This window comes from Podarcis melisellensis (genome assembly GCF_964234715.1).
Source record: "Podarcis melisellensis genome assembly, chromosome: 12".
Classification (NCBI taxonomy): Eukaryota; Metazoa; Chordata; class Lepidosauria; order Squamata; family Lacertidae; genus Podarcis; species Podarcis melisellensis.
This window is the reverse complement of record NC_138544.1, coordinates 29305738-29323814: the sequence shown is the minus strand read 5'-3', so window position 1 is coordinate 29323814 and position 18077 is coordinate 29305738. Positions and strand designations below refer to the sequence as shown.

The 18077-nt window shown below is 45.4% G+C and overlaps 1 protein-coding gene across 6 annotated transcripts in view; it reads right to left on the bottom strand.

Moving 5' to 3' along the window:
* The window catches only part of DGKB (diacylglycerol kinase beta), a 269619-nt gene that overhangs the window by 147376 nt on the left and 104166 nt on the right, over positions 1-18077 (bottom strand). For all 6 annotated transcript variants that reach the window (XM_081883233.1, XM_081883235.1, XM_081883232.1 and 3 more), the window contains 3 exons: positions 8140-8256; positions 4680-4753; positions 3495-3569 (listed from right to left, as the gene is read on the bottom strand). In XM_081883233.1, coding sequence (XP_081739359.1) covers positions 3495-3569; positions 4680-4753; positions 8140-8256 — 266 coding nt within the window. The remainder of the gene's footprint in view (positions 1-3494; positions 3570-4679; positions 4754-8139; positions 8257-18077) is intronic.

Below are 18077 nucleotides of genomic sequence, written 5' to 3'. Positions count from 1 at the left end.
ACAGCTGTGCAACAGAGGGCATGTTGCATGTTAGAACATCTTGGCTTGTGCTTAGCCACATGTGCTAACCTCTGGTGCACCTGCTGAACCTGTGCTTTGTAACCTGATTTATGTACCACTCTGACATATGCTTTTGGCAGAAATGGTGTCAAGAGTAACCATTCTTCATCCAAGGAAATACGCAGCATGAAAAGGTCAGCAGATTCACAAAGGAAAAGACAAGACCCAAATAACTAATGTTGCAATCTTGTGTATCTTTCCCAGTGGACAGAAAGAAGCTTCGAATGATAAAACTTTATTTGCACAAATATAGCATTCTTAATAAGTTAACACAGATACAACAATGAGGGATCCAATTGCCAGAGTTTAAGATGGCACGATTTAGACATATCAAGCATAGAACCGAGTGGACTATGGAATCTTTCTTGGAAAAATGGTGGCCTCTCTGCCAGTTGCACAATTGTTGTTCACTTAGAAGGCAAATAATGACTGAATTTCAAATGCTTCAGCATAATTAAATTTACAGTAACAGTTGTTGTCAGAGCTGGATGGCTCCTATAGAGAGACATAACCACTGAACAGTGAAACTCGTTTCAGGGTAAAAACAAGTGCTCATTACAAATTGTGCAGTGTATCAGAATGGCAATTTTCACGTCATCTTGTTAACTGTGGCTCTTTATAAATATACAGTACTTTTCATATTTAGGCTCAGCTGTTGAGCCTGCATCGTTTCTCCAATTTACACTACTTTTCTCATTACTAATTTTCAAATATCAACTCTTAATATTAACTGAAGGGTTCATTTTGGCCTCTCAAACCTACAAAGTGTGTTTACTAAAATGTTAAGTTACTACTAAAGCAAGGCTTTTTTTACTGGAGGACTGGAAATTACTGAATGCATTGCCCTTTATTTTCCCTGAAAGTAGAGACCTACTAGCCTTTCTGTACACAAAGCATTAATAAGCTCCCCAAAAGAGAGTATAATACACATGACCTGCTCAGCAGCAAGATAAAGAGGACAGACCTTAAGAGTACTCCACTTCCACCAGGAGCACACTTATTTATTTATTTGCTGTCTTTAGATGCCACCTTTTTGTCCAAGGAGCTCAAGGTGGCTTAAATGGTTCTGCCTCCTCATTTATTCCCCACAACAACCCTGTGAGGTAGGTCAGACTGAGAGGGGTGGCTGGCCCTAAGGCCATCCAGTGAGCTTCATAGCACAGTGGGGATTTGAACTCTGCTCTTTTGGTCCTTGCTCAACATAGTTCTCACATAGTTCTCACTATAGGTAAAAAGGGTAAAGGTAAAGGACCCCTGGTCAGTTAACTCCAGTCAAAGGTGACTATGGGGTGTGGCGCTCACCTCACTTTTCAGGCCAAGGGAGCCAGCAGCCAGCTTTCTAGGTTATTTGGCCAGCATGACTAAACTGCTTCTGGAGCAACAAGACACTGTGATGTAAACCAGAGCACACTGAAATGCTGTTTACCTTCCTGTTGCAGCAGTACCTATTTATCTACTTGCACTGGTGTGCTTTCAAACTGCTAGGTTGGCAAGAGCTGGGACAGAGCAATGGGAGCTCACCCGTCGTGCAGATTTGAACTACCAACCTTCCGATCAGCAAACCCAAGAGGCTCTCACTATACCACAGTGTAGCTTCTCCTCTGTGCCATGCAAGTTACACTCTGGATCACTGATAATAATTTGTGGGACATGCTGGTCAAATACTGGAAATCAACTCATTAAGTGGAAATGTTTCCAGCCACAGATTTGCTTGGTCATCTGGAATGACACACTTTAAAGGTTAGAATTAGCACCTTGACTTTCCTTTGGAAATTCACAGGAAGCCAGCACAAGACAAGATTGTTGCAGCCTATGCTTGTGTGTATTGAAGCAGCTGGAGTCTCTGAGAGGTCTCCAAGGGTGGTCCCACGACAGGCATTGTTTGGAGCTGTCAAAACACCCGAACTGTTACAACATACTCAGGGCAGCTGCCTTTAAAATGGGTGGGGCTACAAAAGGGTAGCGCTTTAACTGGGAGGGGGGAAAGCAGCTAGCAGCCGTAGGGCAAAGGCACGGTAGTGTGTGAGAGTGGCACCCACCCTTTGACTTGTTATTTGCAAGATGGTTCCCACTTGAACTGAGCATATTTGCAAAGCATTCTGCAAAAAGAGATTTGTGTACAGCTAGAAGAACAACATAATTGCAGATATGGATATTTATTGGAAACTGACAATTATATTAATTTTTGTAAGATTTTTTCAAAAACCCCATGAAATATTGGCTAGATAATTAATCAGAAATTTCTTGAAGTCACTTCCCTAACTTTTCTAAGACAAGTTGGACTTTAAACACAGTTTCTTAAATGCAGAAACCGAGAATGGGAAAGTACTTCAAATTTTAGTCTTCGCTGAACACTGCCCTCTTGTGGCTGTACGCTACACCTTATCCTTGCAAACCTTTTAAAAATATATTCACAATGCAATCCTGCACACATCTACTCAGAAGTAAGGTCCACAGAGTGCAGTGGGGAGTATATTTAAGTTGCCTGGATGACGGAACAGGCTGGTATTTCGTGTGGTTGCCACTCCACAACAGAATCTTATTTCACGTAATGCATCTCAGTAATCCTGAGGAATTTCTTTGGCTTCTGTGGGGCTGTCATTTTATAGTAAGAGGTTCAGACATGTTGTATGGTGCGTGTTTTTTAAAGAGCAAGAACCAACATCTTCAATTTAGCCTTGAAGTAAATTAGAAACCAGTAATGCAGTATTTTGTCATGTTGGGACATATATGCTTCTGGGAGCTAACACCTGCCTGTCAAACTAGGTGTTGGGCTGCTTAAAGTTCTGAACTGCTTTCAAAGGCAGCTCTGCCTGTAACACACTACAGTAGTCCAGACAACTAACCATCAGGGGAAGCACCACAGCAGCAAGATCTCTGTTTCCTAGGAAAGATGCAGATAAGCCTGAGAAGAGGTGGTCGTGCTCAAAGAAGCCCTCACTAGAGAATCCAGGAGACACGTTTCTTCAATAGGAATACAACTCAGTCACCTCCCCAGCTATAGGACCACTCACCTTCCATCAATGGGAATCAGGGAAACTCAGTCAATAAAAGAAGTAAGATGCTAAGAAACAATGAGAGGCAGGGTAATGGAAGGAGAAGGAATAGAGAACCAAGAAGAACAGAGGGGTAGAAGGCATAGATTTCAAAAACAGCCAATTGACTGACGTGGGGGGAATTCGGGGTACAGGAAAAAGATGATCCGCATGCTGATAAAGTGAAAGAATTAGATAGGGAAAGGAACTATGAGTTAGTGAAATTTAAGGACAAATTGCAACTTTCACACAAGTTATGGGTGTCATCTCTCTCCATGCATTGCTTCTGCAGTTAAATTTATGCTGCCAGTACACTGAAAATAATAAGCTGTATTTCTCCCCCCCCCGTCCCGCCCCCCCACAAAGCTCATGTTTGATGACATTTAGGATTACACTTACCCTGGCATTGGCCCATTTCCAGCAAGGCTATAAACTTGACGAGGATTCAAAAGATACTGAAATTTTCTGTAAATTCTGCATTTGTGAAAAAAAGGGAGAAATATTTAGCAGGCCCTATTAGCTAGTCAATCGGTAATCCTAAATTAAACCAAGATATTTGGATTAAACAAAATCTTGCCCACCTGAGCTGCATCAACCAGTGTGTGTTGGTTTAACCTTTATGATTGCATATAAGACTCTTATAACATATGAAAACAGAAAAAAGGTACGTAGCTGCATCTCTTATTTAAGTTTCACCCTCTTGTAAGTTGGTCACATCTGAACAGCCTGATCATTTATCAAATGTTTATTAATGCCAGTCAAATCCTTGGGAAACCAAACTCATGCACTATTCCTAGCCTGGACGTGATCCAAAGGAAGGGGGAAGTCAGTGCAGGGTGACTGGGTTTGACTCGTGGATGGATGAAATACTACAATGACAATGACTAAACTAGACTTCTGACAGGTGGATATGCTTGGGGTTTTAACAGGACTGAACTTTTCCACAAATTATCAGTGCTTTCCCTATCTTCTTTTGGAGTAAGAAAAGGGTCGATATGCTATGCTAATCTATTTAATAAAGTCTTCCAAAGAGAGAAACATTGATTTGGAAGCGCCTGTGAGAAAACTAGAGTGAAAGGTCCATCTTGATTCTTATGCAACCTGCCATTTTTGTGGCATTACAACCTTGACCCATTAGCCACAACAGAACACACACACTCTCTCTCTCTGCCCCCGGCCCCCAAGCTGGCATCTACCTTAGTGTTTGGAGACATAAATTTAACTCTTACAAAGCTGCTTCCTTCCACAAAACACTGGAATTGGAGAGCACTGCTAAAATCATGACCTTTCATTACAGTTTAAACCTGTTAGTCATAAAGACCCCCATCCCATTCCATGTATTTTCCTTAAACTAGAGATAGATGTTTTGTTTTTGAAAAGCAACTTCCCTTCTCGACACATTGTGACGTTTTCCTTATATGATAAGTATAGGTAAAGGTAAAGGGACCCCTGATCATTAGGTCCAGTCATGACCGACTCTTGAGTTGCGGCACTCATCTCGCTTTCACCCCTCAAGTATTAACACAAATAATTGACTTCCTCACAGAAAAACATTGGAAAGAATCATGAGCAATAAATGCATACCTTTCTCCTTGTTTTCCACCGCTCTTAGGGTTGACGAAAACTAGAAGCGGATGAGTACCCCGAGTAGGTGTAATCTAAGAGAATTGCCACAGAAACCCATTAATCTTGAGTTTTTAATTCTGATTTTCCTTATATCTACAGTGTGGGTGTGGGTGTGTGACACAAACTCATTGCTAAAACATTTTGTTAAGATATAAGTGAAATTTGTTTTTATTTTGATACTCATACAAGGTTACACTACTTGAGACTTTAAAATGTTTCTGGTGGGGTTGCTTTTTGTTTTTGTTACTATGTATTTTTGTGTTTGTATATTATAAAGTTCCCTGTAATCTTCAGATGAAGGGCAGTATAGACATTTAATTTATACTAATGATATGAATAAATACATTTTTTATTTTAAAAAATCCATACTTCATCCAACACATCACCATGTAATGGTGTTTAATGTAATAAGAGTGTTTAATGTAATAACTGGATAATATTAAATCAGCTCATTAGTGCAAAACGATCCTAAATACTTTATTCATAATACTCATGTTGTTACCTTATAACTATGTTAAGCTATGCTATCATTCCACCCTATGAAACTAACACTTAGTTTAATACTTACCATATCAATACTTCCCCCAGTAATGTATTTCCACTAAACTACATCTCTTGAAAAACCTGTTATCCTGCTGCTTTCTTCCTCTAACCCTTATGGCCTTTGTTAGTTTAATCACATGCAATTTCTCATATTCCTGTTGACCAAATATCTACCGTAGGGAGACCGGGCTCCCCCTACCCTAAACTTGACATATGGCCATCCAGATCATTGTTAACAAATAGACTGTAATTTCTAAGCATCCATGAATTATAGTTTTTTTTTTAAATATCCAAACAATGCACTTGAAGATCCCTTCATAACTCACACCCAGTAATATATTCCACCAAAATGTATTTAATTTTTCTAGCTTGATAGTGCTATCGGTCTAGGACAGGCTTACAATTCTCATTGCCTGGTTTGGCTGTAAATACAACTGGGAAAACCAGCCAGATGGGTGGGATATAAATAAATATTATTATTATTATTATTATTATTATTATTATTATTATTATTATTATTATTTCTCCTTTCTGTGTTTCAGAGGACTTATATCCAGCTAAGACCTCAATTTAAGGTTTTTAAAAGTGTTTGTACATTCCCAAAAGGTTTTATGATGATTTGCTCTAAAGATATTAAAGTCTATATAATATTTATTTCAGAATGATTGCCAACAACATGTCTAGGGGTAGGAACCCAGGCCCCTATCTCTGAGCTGCCTATCCCCTTGATTTAGAGGGGTGCCTACATAGTCTAGTCAATAATTTATTGTGGGTCCTCAGGAACAATTGGTTAGGGCTGGAGTCACAGACAAGGGCCCACACCTCCCACACTCCCTCATTTCTCATTCCCTCCTACCCCTTGTAGCACCCTATGCCCCCTATAAAGCATCTACATAGCACCAATGAGCCTTTCTGAACACTATGGGATGGGATGTGGGGTTCTGAAGGGAGAAATCATCTTGTCCCTTCTGATGGTTCTCAGGATCCAAGCCATTGTTCATGGCTGCAATCCTGTTAGGTTATTAACCCTAGCGCTCTTGGCTGACGGGTGTAAATTTTTAATAAAGTTTAATTTTTTAACAGGGTTTAAGCCCTACAACATCTGTAACTCCCACTTCTCTGCTATTAAGGAAAGACAGCACTGTTCAGGACCCTTTTCAGCTCCCCAGGCAATTATCTGTTTGAACGAGGGCGGAGGGGGCCTATGAATTGAGTCCCATACGCTTCTGCATGGATAGCATAACATTACAGCCTGTTATCAAAAACTGTCATATCTTTAATGCTCATCTAGAGCTTTAATCAATTGTACTTATTTAGTCCAATTCCAGGGGTGTTTGTTCCTGTGAATGAAGGATAAACCAATGGTTCTCATTGTGACAAAGATGGACTGCCTCTTAGAAGTCTCTATGGATTCAGGTTAATTAATGAGGCTCATCCTAAGGTTATACATGATATATTACTTCCTCTAATTAGAAATAATAATCCTGATCATTATGCTGGTTAAGCTAGAAAGAAATAAGATGAATGTGCTTAACTATGATTAATAATAGTTGTACCTAAGTAGCAATCTCCTCTGCCACTGAGTTGCCTGCATAGTCTTATATGACTATGTTTTTAACAGCATAAAAATATTAATGAATATTCTAAAACTTTTCTTTCCGTAATACTTTTTTTTATTTAAAGAATTGCAGCAGATCTGGGAAATGTTATCTTTTCTTTACTCTGATGCCAGGATAAGCTTAGAAACACATTTAAGAAACTACTTGAATTCACCAGTCCGTACATTGTCACAGGAGCATAGAATCCACTTTAAACTGAACATCTAGTTATACTGTTATATTTCATGTGTTAAAACACAAGCCATTATAGGATTATGTATAATGCTAAATCTGCTTCCCTTTTTTGCTCAGAGATCCTCTCTGTTTGCTTCCACATGTTGGCTCTAAGCCATCTACTAGTTACACAAGGAATCATCGCTGATATCTCAGATAATAATAAATAGCTATGTGGATATACGTTTTAATCCCATACAAACATATTGCAACCTGCTGGCTTCTAGTATATCTTAAGAGAGGTGTCTGAGGTAGGAGAGGGAGTTCTTGTATGGATATTTTTTTTAAGAGGTCACCCCAGTATTGTATATGATTCAGCCAATCAGAGTGCAAGTCTTTACAAATTATTGTGTGTATAGGGAATAACCCATACAGTTGAACTTATTCGTGTTAAATATAACAGCCAAGTTTTTGTTAAATGTTCAAAACCCAATCACACAACTGGAATGAAATATCACTGATCAGGATATATGCTAATGCAGATGTGAATGACAGCCAGCAAATGATTTGCCTTCTCACCTACTGGGCTTTTAAAAGCAAAATGTTCTACCAATTTTGAAAAGCAGGCTTGAAAGTCCTGTGCAGATGGCATTCCTAGAAAGGAACTGGAGAATCTGCCAAGAGTTTCACTGTGCGTTTATATTCTATTGCAGAAAATGTTCTCTTCAACGTTACCAGTCTAGTGCCTTCTTCACTCCTAACGGAAGATAACATGGAGACACCTGGAGGCGATTTTGTTCTGTGTGAAGGCAGAACGAGGCAATGGTATGATTTCATAAACCATGTTGCAGGTAGAGGTCTTGGCGCAAATATATGTAAGGAGGCAACCATCCTGTTACCATCTTAACATTATACAAGAGCATTCATTCAGACTCTCCACCCCTGTTCTAAGTTTTGTCCTGTAATTGGAAAATCTGAAATGTGCAACCGGATACTACAGTTTTATGCTGGGGCCCCATATTGGGCCAAACTCATTCTGCAACATGGGAAAATATTGGAAGAGTAGCTGTACACAATTTTAAACACAACAGAAGTAATCGCACCTGAAGACCTTGCCCATCTACAGTGACAGAATTTGCTCTCTGCATCTTGTTCCGATCACCTAGTTTGTTTGTTTGTTGGGAACCATCCTTTTCTTTTTTCATAGTTGCCTGGCGTTCCTAAAAGGGAGGTTGGAAGCAGCAGATTAGTGCATTATAGTATCTTACTATGGTGGAAATTGAAGACTCTCATTCTAGCTTTATACATTCAAATACCGCTTCAGTGATAATGGGTTCAGTGATTGCAATCAAATAATTAAATGAAGCCCAACTTCATATACATCTATTTATGTATCTAAACATAATAAATAGATAGGTGATATTGTATTTTGTCACAATAAGTGCTAATGCAATGGTATGAAGTTGGTAATAATCATGAGGTCATCTAAGCTGTATGGTTAAGCGTATTGAAAAAGGAGATTAATCAATCGCGTTTTGGCCCCAGTCTCTAAAAAAATAATAAAAAAAAACCTACTGTCACGGCCACCCAGGACGGGTCCCAGCTCACAAGAGACCTCACTCCGTTGCAGTTTATTTACAGGAAAAGTTTATTGAAGATTTCTGCTTCTCGTACAGTTCAGCATCGTGGCCGTACGTCTGTCACGTTAGACCGCTGAAGTCCCCTCTGACTCCTCCCCTCTTCCACACCAACTTAATAGCCTGGCTCTAGACCACCTCTTCCTCTCCTTTCTTTTCCGCAGGGTCTTCCTGCCCCCCTGGGTTCCCTCTCTCCGTGACTCGCCTGAGGCTGAATCCTCTGCCGCCTCTTCCCCCCTCCTTCTGGCTTTAGGGCCGGGCTCCTCCCCTGAGCTCTCTCCACTTCCGCGCGCCTCTACGTTTGAACTTGGCGCGCGTACGTTGCTGCTGACCTTTCTTTCGACCGCTACACCACCCCTTGTTCTGCTCTCCACCCTTTCCGGCTGAACACCTTGCTCCAACCCCCTTTCTCTGTTCTCTCCTAATCCTGCTCCCTCCGAGAGGCTGACGACTCCACCCCCTTTACTCCGTTCCGGCTGAGACGCCTCTTGCTGCGTCTGTCTTCCACTGGGCTCCTCTCCGCTTCTCCCTTCTCCTCCCTTTTGCTTGATTAAGGTAACCCCCTTTTGAGAATCCTCTGACTCGCTGCTCAGACTCGTGGATTCCCTCAGAATTCCGTCATCTTCTTCCTCATCCTTCTGCCCCTCCTCCCACTCGCTCTCCGTCTCCTCTGTCATCTCCTCCTCTCTCCCAGAAACCCTGACATCCATCCCCCCCTCGAAGCCCCCCCTTCCCCCCTCCCGCTCGCCGGGTGCAGGTTGAGGAAAACGTGGTTCTTCCGGGGTCGGTTCAGGATACAAGTTGTCCACTTCAACGTTCTCCTCTGTCATCTCCGTATATGTGTGTTCGAACTCGGGTTCCCCACCCACAGACCTCACAGTCTCTTCCTCCATCACTGCTTCTCCTGGCGCTGCCTGCCAAGGACCTACCATCCATCTCTGACTCCATGCCTCCCTTGGCTGATCCACCCACCAACAAGGGCCTGTCTCCTCCCCCCCCAGTCTCGGATCCCTGGTCGGGCTTGTTTCGGGCGTATGGCCCTCGGGTGAGGAGAAACCCTCGAACGTGCTGTCTGACAAAGTGGGCGTGAAAAGCCAATCATCAAAATACTCCTCGGGCATGGGCTTGTGCGGAAAAAGTGCATGGAACTCCTCCTTCAACAGGGGTTCGTCCAACGCGTAACCCGGCACCCAGCTATTGGCAGAGGCCGGAGTGCCTTCCCTGGCTAGAAAATATTCAACTCCCTCCTCCCCCCATCTCGAGTCCAGTATCTCTGTGACCTCGTTAAGAGGTTCTGGTCTTGGCGATTCCCCCCCCTCAGGCGCCCTCCTACGTGGCTCTGGGAGTGCTCCTGACTCTTGAAACCTGTGTGGGGTTTTGTAGGGAGTGAGCACCGACCTATGAAAGACCGGGTGCACCCTGGAACCCTCCGGAAGGGCTAGACGAAAAGCCACCGGATTGATCTTAGCCTCAACTTGATATGGCCCTAGCTGCCTGTGTCCTAACTTCTTCTTGGCCAATGACCTGGCCGGCATCGCGTGGGCTGCTAACCACACCCAGTCCCCAATCTGGATGTCCTCTCCCGCCCTCCTGTGCTTATCGGCCTGCACCTTATACGCCTGTTTTGCCAGCTCCAAATGTCTCCGCAGCTCCTCGTGCACCTCTTGCAACTCCGCTGCAAACTGGTCGGCATCTTGAGGCCCCCCCCCTCCTGGTGCCGCAAATCTCGGGAAGGTTCTGGGATGACGGCCATTGTTCGCGAAGAAAGGCGTCACCCCGGTGGATGCGTGTTTCGTGTTGTTGTAGGCGAATTCAGCCATCGGCAGATAGTCCACCCACGCCGCAGGTCGCTGGTTGGCGTAGCACCGCAGGTACTGCTGCATGATCGCGTTGACCCTCTCCGCTTGACCGTTGGTTTGTGGATGTCTCGCCGATGTCAGGTTGATTTTGACGTGCAAGATGCCCAGAAGCTTTCGCCAGAAAGTGGAAACAAACTGGCGCCCCCTGTCGGATAAGACGGACTGCGGAAGTCCATGCACTCTGAAGACGTGATCGATGAAGAGCTTTGCGGTCTGTTCTGCCGTCGCCACCTTGGCACAAGGGATGAAATGCGCCATCTTGGTGAACAAGTCCACCACCACTAACACCGCCGTCTTACCTCTGGAGCTGGGCAGGTCCGTAACAAAGTCCAACGCTACCCTCTCCCACGGTTGCTGCGGTGTCTCCAGCGGTTCTAGCAATCCCGCCTGCTTCTGGTGCACTGGTTTGGACCTCTGGCAGATATCACACCTGGCGACGTAGTCCGCCACCTCTCCTCTCATCTGGGGCCACCAAAAGTCTCTAGCCACCAACTCCATCGTCTTCTCTTTGCCGAAATGGCCTGCACTAGGGGCGTCATGCAATTGTTGCAGAACCTTGGCTCGAAGATCGTCGGTGGGCACGTAAAGGGCACCCTTACGAGTCAAAAGTCCATCTTGCAATTGGAACTCATCGTTGTCTCGCGACCCTCCGCGTAGCTCCTCCATCTTGGACTGTGCAAACTGATCCCTTTGCAACGCGCGTCGCACCGCGTCCAGGTCGACTGCGATGGTAGCGCACGTCCACGCCTGCGGTGCGAAAATGTGCTTTGCTGCGATTGGAGCTGCTTCCTCCAAGTATTGCGGCTTTCGGGACAGCGCGTCTGCAATAACATTGGAGTCTCCTGGGATGTATTCTATTTTGAAGTCGAAATCCGCAAAGAACTCCGCCCAGCGCATGTGTCGCTGGGTCTGTAACTTAGCCGTCCGCCAATACTCTAAGTTCTTGTGATCCGTGCGGACTTGCACCGTGTGCTTGGCTCCTATTAAGAAGTGTCGCCACGCTTTGAAAGCTGCATGAATGGCCAACAACTCCCTGTCCCATATGGTATAATTGCGCTCCGTCTTGCTGAGCTTCCGGGAGTAGAACGCACCCGGTCTCCAGTTGCCTTGTGAATCCTCTTGCAAAAGAACGGCCCCAACCGCTCTGTCTGACGCATCGGTCTCTACCCGCATGGGTCTGCCGGGATTCACGTGGAGCAGCTGCTCTTCGGAGGCGAAAAGACCTTTAAGCGTCCGGAAGGACCGCTCCGCTTGTTCTGTCCAGACGAACTTCTTCTTCTTGGAACTGAGGGTGTCAGTGATAGCCGCCGTCGCGTTCGCAAAACCTTTAATAAACTTGCGGTAAAAATTGGCAAAGCCGATGAACCTCTGGACCTCTTTCCGATTTCGAGGGCTTTTCCAGTCCAACAGCGCTTGAACCTTAGCCCTGTCCATGGCCAGTCCCTCGTCGGACAACTTGTAGCCAAGGAAATCAACCTCTCTGACATCAAACTGGCATTTTTCCAACTTGGCGTACAGCCTGTGGTCCTTCAGCCTCTGCAGGACCTCCCTCACGTCCTTATCGTGATCCTCCGGCGATTCCGAGAAAATCAGGATATCGTCGAGAAAGCAGACACACTTCTTGTAGAGGAGACCTGCTAGCACGTGGTGCATAAATGCTTGAAAAACGTGGCTGCCATTTTGGAGACCGAAAGGCATGACTCTGTATTCGTATGTGCCCAGAGGGGTGAACATGGCGGTCTTCCACTCATCTCCTTTCCGGATGCGGATGAGATTGTAAGCTCCACGTAGGTCCAGCTTGGTGAAAATCTTGCCCCTCCTGACGGTCGCTAAAAGGTCGTCAATCTTGGGCATGGGGAAAGCTTTGGGCTTAGTCAAGCTGTTTATGAACCTGTAATCCACTATAAGCCTTTTTTGGGGCGTGTTTTTCTTCTTCACAAAGAACACAGGGCTGCCACCCGCTGCTTTAGATTCCTGGATGAAACCTCGCTTGAGGTTATGGTCTACGAACTCCCGAAGCTCTTGCATCTCGTCTTCCGACATGGAGTACAGCTTGGCAGCAGGCAGTTGCGCCCCTGGCACTAAATCAATCGCGCAGTCGTAAGGTCTGTGAGGCGGCAACTTGTCAGCTTCCTTCTCACAGAAAACCTCCAAGAAGTCCTGGTACTTGTGAGGCACTGTTTGCACCATACCCAGATGCAACTGCTGCTCGGCTTCTCCTCCCTGATCGGTCTGAAAGCAATGCTGAGCACAATACGATGAACAAAAGGTGATCTGCCGCTGGTACCACGCAACCGCGGGACTGTGCCTCTCCAGCCAACTCATGCCTAACACGATGGGTGTGTCCGATAAGTGGGTGACATTGAAACTAATAAGTTCTCGATGGTTGCCAATCTGCATCATCATGGGAGGGGTTTGCTGCACCACTTGCCCCCCCAGCAACTTCCTGCCGTCTACCGTGACCACGTTTAGAGGCGTCGTTGCAGGCAGGAGCGCCATGTTGTGCTGCTTAACGAACTGCAGTCCCACGAAGTCGGCGTTGCTTCCCGAATCGATCGTTATTGGAACCTCGAGGAGTCTCCCATCAGGCAACTGGAGTGTTGCTGTGAGCAGAACTGCCGGTCTGGGAGGCAAAGGGTCCACGCTCTGCAGTGATGCTGGGGGCTTGTCTACAGATCCGCCTGGCTGAGCCCCAGTAGCTCTGCTTCCAGCCAGGCACTGTCGTTTCCCTGAAGCTGCTCCCCTGGTTGCACCTCTGCTGTTACAGTTGCCAGTGCTGCAGTGTGCTTCTGGAGCCTCTGGGGGCACTCTTTCGCCATATGGTGCGCACTGTCACAGATGTAACACTTCCTGGTTCCTCTAGGAGGCTTCGCTTTGGCTGCACCAGGGACAGGGCTCTGGGATGGCTTCTGAGCCCTAGCACCACCAATCTCCATCGGCTCCTCGCTGTCCTTCCCCATTGGCGAGGGGTGCGCACGGCTGAAATCCCTGTGCACAAAAGGGAGAGTCCTCGCTTGCGCACGCGCTTGGGGCCCGTCCTCCTCGTGCCACGGACGTCCCTCATGTCGAATTCCAATAGCTAAAGCCCGTTGCACCACGTCTTCTAGGGTCTGGGGTCTGTCCCCCCTAGCGATCTCATCCTTGATGGGGGGGCTCAATCCCTCCCAAAAAAGATCTCTGACCGGCTTACTGTCCTTTGGCCAATCTAAGGCGGTGAGCAATGCAAAAAATTTAGAGTGGTATTGGCGCACAGTCGCTTTCCCCTGCCTCAGCCCGTGCATTTGACGGCGCGCAATGTCCACATCCACAGAGGATTGAAAACAAGAATCCATCGCTTTGATGAACGCAGTTGAATTGCGACGGGCCGGTCCATCTTCGCGCCACAGATTGCGTAGCCAAGCCCTGGCCTCCCCATGCAGGTGCGAAACAATGAACCCCACTTTCTCCTCCTCATCTTTAAAATCGTGACGGAGTAAATGCAGTGCATATACGACGTCCGCTCTGAAATTGGGATAGTCTTGCAAGTTGCCATTAAAATGCGGAACCAGGGCACCCCCCCTCCGTCCAAGCGCAATGCCCTCCGCTCTGGAACCTGGGGCCCCCGCCCTGTCCGCGTGTTCCCACCTTGCCTGCAAATCCTGGCACGTCTTCTCCAAGTCGTCATTCTTCTTCTGCGAAGCAATGACTGCCGATGTGAGAGCGGTAACCTGATCCCGCAGTGCAACCAGCTGCTCCTCAGCGCTCATGGCTGCTCCCGTTCGTGAGCTTCGCAAAAAAAATTTTTTGCTTTCTGAGAGGGGACTTACTGTCCCGGCCACCCAGGACGGGTCCCAGCTCACAAGAGACCTCACTCCGTTGCAGTTTATTTACAGGAAAAGTTTATTGAAGATTTCTGCTTCTCGTACAGTTCAGCATCGTGGCCGTACGTCTGTCACGTTAGACCGCTGAAGTCCCCTCTGACTCCTCCCCTCTTCCACACCAACTTAATAGCCTGGCTCTAGACCACCTCTTCCTCTCCTTTCTTTTCCGCAGGGTCTTCCTGCCCCCCTGGGTTCCCTCTCTCCGTGACTCGCCTGAGGCTGAATCCTCTGCCGCCTCTTCCCCCCTCCTTCTGGCTTTAGGGCCGGGCTCCTCCCCTGAGCTCTCTCCACTTCCGCGCGCCTCTACGTTTGAACTTGGCGCGCGTACGTTGCTGCTGACCTTTCTTTCGACCGCTACACCACCCCTTGTTCTGCTCTCCACCCTTTCCGGCTGAACACCTTGCTCCAACCCCCTTTCTCTGTTCTCTCCTAATCCTGCTCCCTCCGAGAGGCTGACGACTCCACCCCCTTTACTCCGTTCCGGCTGAGACGCCTCTTGCTGCGTCTGTCTTCCACTGGGCTCCTCTCCGCTTCTCCCTTCTCCTCCCTTTTGCTTGATTAAGGTAACCCCCTTTTGAGAATCCTCTGACTCGCTGCTCAGACTCGTGGATTCCCTCAGAATTCCGTCATCTTCTTCCTCATCCTTCTGCCCCTCCTCCCACTCGCTCTCCGTCTCCTCTGTCATCTCCTCCTCTCTCCCAGAAACCCTGACACCTACTAAAAAGTGCAATTGTTTTTGCAATCTGCTTTACCCAAAATCTGAAGTTTTCAAAAGGGTTTGTTACATTACAACCTCACTAATCTGAGTTAGCTACAACACAATCCTATATATGTCTACTCAGAAGTAAGTGCCATTGACCTCAATGGGACTTAGTCCTTGCTATGTGTGTATAGGATTTCAGCCCTAAAACCAAATTTGGACTATCTGGATAATACAAAGTTAAGATTGAATGCATGCAAAAAGCAGAAAAACATTCTCCAAGTGGTGATTTATTTATTTATTATTTCTTACATACATATGCTTTTAAGAAGCATTTTTCCAGGTGAAAATATGTCACCTCCTCAGCAACTGTAGATAAAGAGGCTTAGGAGAAAGGCACTACACAGGAAAAGACATGGAATCATAGCTACACTGAACAAGCAGAAAAAGTGAATGAAATAATTATTTTAGGAATGCATAACATTCACTTAATATCCATAGGACAGAGGGAGATACGCTGCACACAAAGCCAAGACTGAGGACTTGTTCCTGAAATATATTCACAGTCTTCCAGTGTTTACAGCCACACAACCGGCAGGAAGGCAGGGAGCACTACTGAACCCAGCATGGAACCACAGTAAGGAAGTGTGCACCTCTGGAATTTCATTCCTCAGTTGCATAAGCCTAGCAAACTTTTTTTTTTAAAATGTCTCCTATACTGCAGAGTCCACAGAGCTACCCAATATATCCCTTGGTTTTTCCTACCCCCTTGTGACCAGTACATCCTGGTCTTCAGCAACATTTGAACAGGTGGTGGTCCAGGCAGATTGGCAGCAGATTGGAAAACCAATTTCAAAGGCTTACATTTGAAGCCTAGGTCCTATTCCCATAATGGCTGAAGGAATTTGGCAGATACAATAGGAGACAAGAATGCTGGGCATCAACTGTGCTGAAGCAACTCAAGACCAGGAGCATCTTTTCTGTCACCTCCCTTACTGTTCTTTGAGGATTAATTCGACAAACAGAAAAAAATAAATAGCCTAGTCAATATTCTGTGCCACTCAATCCCAGTCGCTCAATCTCAGTTAGACTTGAAAGCTTTTGCAGATCCTCTTTCACTATATAAAAGGTAAAGGCAAAGGACCCCTGGACGGTTAAGTCCAGTCAAAGGTGACTATGGGGTTGCAGCGTTCGCCTCACTTTCAGGCCGAGGGAGCTGGCATTTGTCCACAGACAGCTTTCCGGGTCATGTGGCCAGCATGACTAAACTGCTTCTGGTGCAACGGGACACTGTGATGGAAGCCAGAGCACACAGATATGCCATTTACCTTCCCGCCACAGTGGTACTATTTATCTACTTGCACTGGTGTGCTTTCAAACTACTAGGTTGGCAGGAGCTGGGACAGTGCAACAGGAGCTCAGTCCATTGCGGAGATTTGAACCAGCGACCTTCTGATCGGCAAGCCCAAGAGGCTCAGTAGTTTAGACCACAGTGCCACCCGTGTCCCTCCTTTCACTATATATATATCCTACAAGAAGAAGTGACAGTTCAAGAGGACAGCTAACTGCTCCAATGAGGAGAGCAGGGGAATCCAATATGCTGACCTTCAGAAACTGCTGGATGCAAACTCACGTAAGTCAAAGCCAGCCTGACGTATGGTCAGGTATGATGGAAGTTGAGAGTCCAACAACATCTAGAGGGCACCATGTTGGCGACCCCTGCTCTGCTAACTAAACACCTCTACTTTGTGCTGCCAGAAATATTTCTACAGGCACATTCATGAGGAAACTATGCAGGTGTAGGCAGTAATGCTACTGGCTTCTTGTTGTCGTTGTTAAGTGAAAGTAAATTAATTGTGCAGGTGTTATGCTTCATAGTAACAAAACACATATAAACACAGAAAACATGCAGACTGCCAGAAATAATATTCGTAATTGTCGTGATCAATTTACAGCTTTTAAAAGGGGGACGGGGGGTGGGAGGGGAGAGATAGAAAAAGAACTAATGTTGCAAAGTAAGGAACACTGACAGATTTTTTCTGCTGCTGCTGCTGCTGCAGTGAGGAAGAAAAGAACCAAGGCTGGTGGTAAAATTGAAAAAAAAAAGGTAATATATAGATCATATTGAGGTCCCCCAGAATCCATGCAGACCTAGGTAAACATCCAAAAAAGGTATGTCATCTCTTGCTTTGTTGTCTTTTAAAATAGTAGGTTGTGACATTTTTTATTCACCTATGGCGGTCGCTTCATAAATTCACTTTAAGTTGGGCCCCTATTATGTTAAAGGGAAATCAGGTGTGCCTGCTAACAAGAAGTGCTATCTGCAATTATGCGCTTTGCCACCCCTTTATTCCAATGTTCAGAAACTACAAATGAAGCACAGAACAAATTACAAATAGAGAAATCAAAGGCATCTAAAACCTCAGGAGAATATTATATTCCTTCTAAATGCAACACAGAAGACAGATCTTTTTTACATACATGTGTATAGCATTCTGACTGATAATTCAAAATATTCACTTTATTTTTTCATGCAGTGGGTACCTTAAGTGTTTATGATTTAACGTGCAATACAATCCTTTGCATGTTTACTTGGTAATAAACTCCTCTGTGTTCAATGGGGCTTCCTCCCCAATAAATGCATTTAGGATTGCAGCCTAAGGTAGATTTGTTCTGAACCCAATTTTCAGTTACTAGGTTTTTGGCCACTGAAATTTATCTTTAATGAAAATATGTATTCAGGTTCTTTATTGTATATAATTTTATTGTTTCTTAACATTTGTAAGCTGTCTTGGGAGGGTATATTTTTTAAATAAAATCTGTTTCTTATCTCTCCCAAGAATCAAATCAAGATCACTACAGAATCCAAAAGGTAAAGCAATACCTAGCACATTCCTATTCAAAAATTTCTTAGAAAAATGCTTAGAATGGGCATCACCCTTAACATTATCACATCTCCAGCACTGCATATCTTCCTAATTTTCC